This window comes from Pseudorasbora parva, chromosome 4 (genome assembly GCF_024679245.1).
Source record: "Pseudorasbora parva isolate DD20220531a chromosome 4, ASM2467924v1, whole genome shotgun sequence".
Lineage (NCBI taxonomy): Eukaryota > Metazoa > Chordata > Actinopteri > Cypriniformes > Gobionidae > Pseudorasbora > Pseudorasbora parva.
In genome coordinates this window covers 46,265,334-46,273,488 of record NC_090175.1, presented here as the reverse complement: position 1 = coordinate 46,273,488, position 8,155 = coordinate 46,265,334, and the positions used below count along the sequence as shown (strand labels likewise).

Below are 8,155 nucleotides of genomic sequence, written 5' to 3'. Positions count from 1 at the left end.
TTCTGCAGGGAGTTGATCGATTCTGTCTGGTTCATTTCCAACAAGTTCCAAGGCTAAGAGTAAAAGATGCTTTCATAATGAAAGCTTAGGAATGCGGATTTGCCTAAGGGTAAACATAATTACATGAGGCCAATAGATTTATTATGACCAATAGATTAACTACAGGATAAATAATGAATTAAAAACAGACATTCATTTAGATATTTCAAAAAAAATTTAATGCAACATTGTTGTAAAATCGTAACAGAAAGGTCTGCTGACAAAGAGTAAAATTGTTATATACGGTCCCAAGAAACATTTCACAGTCACTCATGGATAAACCATGGAAAGAGAGTATTCTGGTGTTCACAATAATGAAAACAGAGAATCGGACCACCAACAATAGTTTGTATACACTGTGAAATCTGTATTGATTAAAACATTCTTACACACACACACACACACGCACACACGCACACACACGCACACACGCATACATTTTCAAATATACACACAAATCTTGGTTTAATTTTAGGTACATGCAGTGAAATACTGTAGAAAAATAGACATTTGAATTGTTTTCTGTACAAACACGTATATACACATATATAAATACGGAGTAAAAAAAAACATAAAAAGGTGTTTACAATCACATTGTGTTCACTTTTGTACAAAAACACCAAAAAGTCATACCAAGTAAACAATATTAACCGAAAAGCTTCCACATGCGACTCGATAAAGGCTACAGCGCTGAACTCTCTCCCTTTCTCACCCTTTAAATGATTAGTTCACTCTATGAAAATAGAGCGAACGAAAAAGAATGAGATAGGGAAATGTTCTTTAACAGATTGTTGCTTAGCTCTGGCGTACGTCCTGAAGCAATTTGTTAATTTCGGCAACCAGTTCACTAGCGTCGACAACTTCGTGTCTCGTGTCGTTGCGTTTTCCCTGCCGCTGGCTGAGCACGCTCTCCAAGTCGTCCTCTTCATAGTTCTCTGGAATCTCCTCCATCGCCGGCAGCCATTTTAAATGCGCCTGCGATGCCGCATGATTGGTCGAGCCATGTCCGCTAGTTACGGCACCGCCGGGATTCTGAAAGTGAGTATTGGCTGCCCACGCGGCAACGCCCTGTGGGTAAGTGGGACCAGCAGATGATGCTTTACCCGGCAGGAAGCCCTTTCTTATTTCCATGCCAATGGAGGAAGGGGGAGGGCCGCCACAATCTTCGAGCTCTCTGACCTCAGCATAAGAAGTCGGCAAGAGACGTTGGAAGACGTTGTTCATTTCCGACAGCAGCGAGCTGCCGCATTCCTCATCATTGTCCTTTCCGAAGGTAGAAAAGCTCTTCTTAGCTGAGTCGACTGACTGCTGGTCCTCTTCGAGGACCTGAGGCTTGCTCTCTTCTCCTGGGATGTACATGTTCACACGGTAATCCGAGGACGCCTGAGATGGCATCCAGCACTGGTCAGAGTGACCCAACACACGACACTCCTCCGTACACAATCTCATGACTGCTGAGAGAAAAAACAGACAGACATTTATCAGTAGGATATTAGAAATAAAATCATTAGATAGTAAACATCATCCCCCTGGTTTCACAGACAAGACTTAAGCTTAGTCCAGACTAAAATGCTTGTTGATTTCACTTCATTTTGATGGTCCCTTTAAAAATTCTGTTGACTATAAGTCACTTTTCACCTATATGTCTAGTAACTCGCATTAGAGTGTTAGTAGAGTATTAGTAGAACGGTGGGGTTAGGGTTAGAATAAGTTGACATGCTTGCAAAGTTACTTTTAGTCAGTATAATGTCTGTGGGGGACAGAAGAGTTAGCAGATATTAAGCAGGCAGTCTACTAATACGCTAATAAGAGTTAGATGAGACATAGTTGCAAAGTTACTTGCAAAGTTGTTTATAGACAACGGAATGTTCAAAAGGTACCATCAAAATAAAGTGTAACCTGCATGTTTGAACTGTGCATGGAAAGCTATGTCAGTACTATTGCTATTGTCTCTCAAGATACACATCAGTTTTTTTTCTTTTTTCTTTTCTTTCTAATGTACATTTATAAAAGCTACTTAAATGTCCTAATCCTGGCTTAACCTAACTAGGACTAAAACTGTCATTTGTAAATTGTATTAACACCACTGTCTAATTTGTATCTATTTTAATGACTAGACATTGTAGAAGAAACATCCTGGACAAATTTGATACTGTCCTTAAATGAAAATAAATCTCCCAGGCTATGAAAGAGCAATGCAATTTCCTCTGGGCATGTGAAAAATGGCAGAAAGGAAAGTGAGGAAAACAAAGGGATGAAAGAGAGCGGGAAAACGAAGAGGGATGATAAGGTTAGGAAGTTAGAGAAAGGATTTTTGGAGGTGGGCGGGTGGGGTTGGGGAGGCAGCTTGAGAAGCAGAGGAGATTGAGAGTTTGTCATTCTTCCATTCCAGTTTCTCTTGTGGAGGCTGACATCCTTTGTTAAGCTGGATTATTATTCATTACTTTGGCAATGCCGCCTCACACAAATCAGATATGACTGAATTTGAATATTAGAGACAAAGCAGGGGAGGGGGAATTGAACGGAGAGGACAAACTGGAATTGGGATGTAGAAAAACACAACTGAGTGAAAATTACAATAAACTGCTTTGGTGAGGAAAGGGTGAAACTCTAATCGATGCACACAGGTTGCTTCTTTCTCTCTATAAAAGAGGAAGAGCAGGGCTGAAATAGCGGCCCTCTGGGGAGAGAAAAGAGAGTGTGTGTGTGCAGAAGGGGGGTTTAACTGCATTGTGAAAGCAATTACGGTGAATTTTCCTCAGTTCAGATTTTGAAAGCATAGGGCTGTCACTCAGAGAAGAGAATGAATACAGGGAAATAACACTCCAGTCCACGCCTCCACACATGCACAGACACTGGCTTAAGCTTCCGATAAAACACATCGACACTGCAGAAGCTAAGGGTTATAAAAATAACATGATTTCAACCAAAAACCACATAATTCAAAGGCTTTTTCCTTAATGTTCTCCCGCATATTGAGTATAAAAGCATAGCGCAGGTCATTTAATTTATACCTGCACCTGTTCACAACGTAATAAAAGTAAGTCACCGTAGACGGGGTGTTACACTGCATCATAAATGCAATGTGCTCGATATAATCAAGCTGATGAATGTCATAATTCCGGGTGATAAAATGTAAGAAACCACATGAGAGACCAATCAGACTTAATTTCTCACCTGGGTGGAGACGGTGGTGTCCATCGCTGTGGAAGAGGTCTCCGAAGCCGTCGCCTAGCAACCGGTCGATGGGCGAATCACGGCCCATCTCGCAGTCGCTGTCGCCCGCATCACTGTCGCCACGCCCACTATCTTTCAGACTGAACTTATCCATGTCCTGGAGGGCGTACCTGCAAACACATTCACACAAACAGTTACAGGTTGACCGTGATGCTCTGGAGTATACTATGTGGAAAATTGTAATGAAATCAATCACTAAACTCAATCACCCCATTTGAAGGTGATTTGTTAGAGAAATCAAGCATGTGAAACATTTAGAATGGCATTACACATTTAATTGTATGAAGTCAGCTAAAATAGTCGACTCAAAGTTTCCCAAAAGCATCTCTATGCATTGCATACAGTCTATGAACATGCATATGCAAAGCAGGCAAGCACATGCCCCGCCCATCATTTTAACTTGTACAGAGTGTAATCTGTATTTAACCATCTTATCAGCAGATCTATTCAGTGATGTCTCTTTAGCACCATGCATTTATCTCACAGCCAAAACATGTCCCTAAAATATTTTGATTCATATCAGCAGAGGCGTGCAGGACAAAAAAAAAAAAGAGTCAAACTCTCTAAAGCTAATGTTTTTAAATCATCAACGTGACATTGATATGCATCATTGCATGGAACAATGGTTTCAACAATATGCATGGGATAAAATGACATGATCCAAGAACAAAACGCAGATGAGAGGAAAGAAAAAAGGCACAGAAAGCAAGCTATGACCTCATGTGAGGAGCAGTCCAATCAGGATCTGCGAACGTGGGTGACCACGGCAACAGGGAAGTTCTGTCCTATTCTACCACAAACATTTTAGAATACCTATCATCCAATCCGATCGAACCAGCAGCACATAACAGGTTTAGTGTCACTACCCATCTACTCTACCATACTATTTAGAGCAGATCATGTCCATATAAGGAGTTGGAGCTTGGAGCGTAGTATTTGTTTGTTTGTAAGTTTACCTGTAGCTGCGAGAGTATTTGTTCCCTCTGAAGCTGGGCCGCGGCTGATACTGACCCTGATGGAGTATTGAGAGGAGCTGTGAGACTTGCTATAGCAAAAACAGATGACATAAATAAAAATAAATACTGATGGAACACGACACTCGTTCACACACTCACACACGAATGAACAAATGAAAAGTGTTAGAGCGAGAACCACACACAATGACGTGAATGTTATGTTTACAATTGGTGAATGAAAAGATGAGTATAAACAGATGGACAGAGATTTCACAAGCTCTATATGAAGATTAGCATCAATTACACTGTTTCAATTTGCATTCAAAGGCTTGCTTTTACCTCCACTGGGGGCGTGGCATGTGTAAGTTCCAGGGCGAAGTTCTCAGGGATGTGATTGGAGGAAATAGTGACCAAGCTGTTTAGAGAATGGCGGCTGTGTTGGCTCTGCCGGCTGCCCATGTGGGCTCGTTCTGGTCCGGGTGAGGAGGTTGGCGAGCGATGGTGCGCTCGGATCGGTAGGGTCCCGTTGACGGTGGGCATCAGGGTGATGTCACCCTTATGGATCTGCCGGGAGGGTTTTTTAGGGTGCTGTTGGTAAGTAGACTCAGCCACCCTGCAGTTGTATGAGCGAGTGTCCTTCTTTTCACGTGAGCAGCGAAGGGCAAAGGCCACCATGATGATAAGTAGAACGGCGCAGATCGCCCCAAGGGAGATGATGATGATCATGGACACATCTAGAGGGCCATCTCCAGTTCCTCCACCTGTTAAATGGGGGTTCATGTGGTTCTCAATGTTTTCGTAAAGCGAAAGTCTCAGTAGGGCTCTGGCACTTAGGGGTAGGACACCATGGTCCTGCACTAGGATGTTCAGCTCCACGTGTTCCTGTGGAATGTCCTGCATGCTGACATTGGTCCGAATTTCGCATGTTTTTGCATCCATGGCAAAGTAACCTGCCTCGTTGCCTCCTACGACAAAACATGAGAGGTCACCGTTGGCGCCGGCATCGCGGTCTATTGCACGGACGACGGTTAAAATGTCCCCGACCTCTGCGTATTTGGATACAGGAACATCAGCCGTGTGGTTCCACAGCTGAGGCATCATGATGACTGGTCTGTTGTCATTCTCATCCAAGACGGTCAAGACAACAGTCACGTTACTACTCAGTGGAGGACTTCCAGAATCCCGGGCCTGGACTAAGAATGAGATCTGGCTTACGTCTTCACGATCAAAAGTACGCAGAGCATAAATCTTTCCATTAGAGGGGTCAATGGTGACGTAGGTGGAGATGGAGCTCCCATGGATCATACTTTCAAGTATAGAGTAGCTCACTTGTCCATTCTGGCCCAAGTCTGGATCTGAGGCCTTCACAGATGACAGATAAGCTCCTGGCGAGTTGTTTTCTGCCTTGGAAATCTCATACCTGCTCTTCTCAAACCTTGGCGCATTGTCGTTCTCATCCTGGACCTGCACAGTGAAGTGTTTGATGGTAGATAAACTGGGAGAGCCTTTATCTTCAGCTATAACAGTTAAGCTGAACTCTGACCTCTTCTCTCGGTCCAGAGTGACATTTGTAACAATCATGAAGTTCTTCTCATATGTCTTCTGCAGCCTGAAATGACCCTGGCTGTGGAGACGGCACTCCACCTCTCCATTTAACCCAGAGTCCAGGTCATCTACCCTCACTAGAGCAACAAACGAATCTACAGGAGCTGTCTCTGATATATAAGCTATCTCTTCATTCCCAGCGGACATCAAATTGATACTGATGTCAGGTTTGTTGTCATTCACATCCACCACTTTGATTATGACTTTACAGTGTGCTGGCATTGAGTTGGGGCCCATGTCTTGAGCTTGAACATCTATGTCATACGAATTTGTGCTTTCAAAGTCAACTTTCCTCATCAGTGTCAAATGACCATTATCAGAATTAATTTTAAAGGTCTCTAAAATTTTAGGTGACACATGACTGCTAAAAGAATACACAATTTTCCCGTTGGTCCCTTCATCTGGGTCAGTGGCATTCAGATCAATTAGCAAACTGCCTAAAGGTGAATTTTCAAGCAAATTAATAACATACGATGGCTTCTCAAATACCGGATTGTTGTCGTTCGAGTCAGCTATGCTGATTTTCAGGAGCGTTGTTCCAAATTTGGGGGGAACGCCCCTGTCTGAGGCGGTGAGCTGGAGTTCATAGCTCGCTCGCACCTCTCTATCCAGCTCTTTAAGCACAACGAGCTCCGCGTACTTTGCGCCATCGGTTCTAGTTAGAATATCAATCTTAAAGAAGTCAGATGGGGTCAGAGAGTATGTGTTCAGAGAGTTCTCCCCGACGTCTGGATCGGTGGCGCTGTCAAGGGGAACGCGCGTCCCCACGACGGCGGTTTCGGAGATCTCTATGGGAATGACGGGGCGCGCGAACTGTGGCGCATTGTCGTTAATGTCCAAAATTTCCACTTCGATATGAAACAGCTGTAGGTGCTCTGTGGGGAGGGTGAGGACGTCAAATTCGATAGTGCAGTTAAGATTCTTCTCGCACAGTTTCTCGCGGTCTATTTTGGTCCTGATGCTGATCTCTCCATCCTGATCGCGCACGGAGAGAAGAGACGCGCTGCCGCGCTGCATGGCTCTAAAGCGTAACGGGATCGAGCTCGGAAGTTTGGACAAAACATCAGCGACGTCATCTCGAAGTCTGGCGATTACTGTGCCCACATTCTGCTCTTCGTAAACTTGGTATTTCAGAGTTTTAGCCGAGACGTGTCGTGCCAATGCCACAAGCACAGCAAGTTTGAGTAAAGTGACACAGAACGCTGTGCCCTTGCTGGTATCCATGTTGGGTTCCGACAGCTAAAGAAATAAACTCTCAGAATGATTGTCGCTTCCTTTGTTGTGCTGCCTCAATCCTTTACATGCGTTGTTATGGTCTCAAAAACATGTCCAGATGCGAAAGAAAACGTCTTCTCAGAGGGTTCCGACGTCAAAATACGTCTTGACAAATAAGCAGAGTGCAGGAGTATAAAACAAGCAATGGCATTAAAACCAAAAGCGCATATCCCTCTGTCACTAAGGAGAAATCTGTTGCGCGTATCAAGAGACTGGAAGCGCAACCTCCGTCTGGAGAGCCTGTGTGCGCGCGTATCTGTCTCCCGCTGTCTGAAGACACTCTTTGACTGACTAACCCAAAATAGCAAAGCCTCCTTTAGAGCCACGGCTTCAGACAAAACGCTTCTCCTAAATCAAGCGCTGCCCCTTCTCTCTGCGACTGACCATTCAACACAGAGCCACTATAGATCCCAATTAAACGAAGGGGAGAAAGGAAGTGGATAACTCCGCCCTTTAGGGTCGCTCTCCCCCCCTCTCTCTCCTCTCCTTCTCCTGAACGCGCTTCAACAAAGGATGAGAGAGCAAAATTTAAGAATAACTCGAGCTGAACTTCCCTTAGATGACTGTCAATATGAATTTTCCCACTTATTATTTACCTCTACCTTAGATTAAGCATCGTAGAATGTTTGTTTGGTGAATTTGTGTAGCCACAGAAAAGATGCATTTATTCTATGACCTAATTTATGAATCTAAATATGTTGGGTAAGACCCACTTCGTTTAAACATCACTTAATATAAATGTAACAATATGTTCTGTTATACAATCAAGTAGTTTAGGAAAGCTTGCTAATCCACAAACTGTAAATAGCACAAAAAAGTGCAGTTGTAAAATAAATACCATTTAGGGTTGTTCCAGAGAGATCACCCCCCTGGAGAATCTAGGCATCCTTAAACAGAGAGGAACTTGCAGGCTGGAACCCATACTTTCCTCCAAGAACTCCAAAATACTAATGGCATATGAGATAGCTTAAGTTTCCTGAACGTTCATCAGAGAATGCTGCTAGTGTGACAATCTTATAAGAACCACTAATAGGATTGTAACA

General features: G+C 43.6%; 1 protein-coding gene across 4 annotated transcripts; it reads right to left on the bottom strand.

Moving 5' to 3' along the window:
- Positions 1-201: 201 nt before the first annotated feature.
- pcdh18a (protocadherin 18a) lies at positions 202-7,535 on the bottom strand. Of its 4 annotated transcripts, none has more exons than XM_067441983.1 (4): positions 4,572-7,535; positions 4,233-4,321; positions 3,217-3,386; positions 202-1,490 (listed from the first exon to the last, which is right to left on the bottom strand). In XM_067441983.1, exons 1-4 carry the CDS (start codon positions 7,059-7,061, stop codon positions 835-837), a joined length of 3,405 nt encoding a protein of 1,134 aa, XP_067298084.1. In that variant the 5' UTR covers positions 7,062-7,535; the 3' UTR covers positions 202-834. The 4 variants fall into 4 exon arrangements, with proteins under 4 accessions (XP_067298084.1, XP_067298086.1, XP_067298083.1 ...); XM_067441985.1 differs by having other exon boundaries at positions 4,233-4,288; XM_067441982.1 differs by having other exon boundaries at positions 202-1,493; positions 4,572-7,534.
- Between the last annotated feature and the right edge of the window lie 620 nt (positions 7,536-8,155).

Bases quoted from the DNA above. Each gene is read 5' to 3' on its own strand.
- pcdh18a (XM_067441982.1), bottom strand. From the start codon at position 7,061: ATGGATACCAGCAAGGGCACAGCGTTCTGTGTCACTTTACTCAAACTT. The intron at 4,322-4,571 runs GTAAAAGCAAGC...TTTTTGCTATAG, and splicing joins ATGCCACGCCCCCAGTGGAG to CAAGTCTCACAGCTCCTCTC. The intron at 3,387-4,232 runs GTAAACTTACAA...ATGTGTTTGCAG, and splicing joins AAATACTCTCGCAGCTACAG to GTACGCCCTCCAGGACATGG.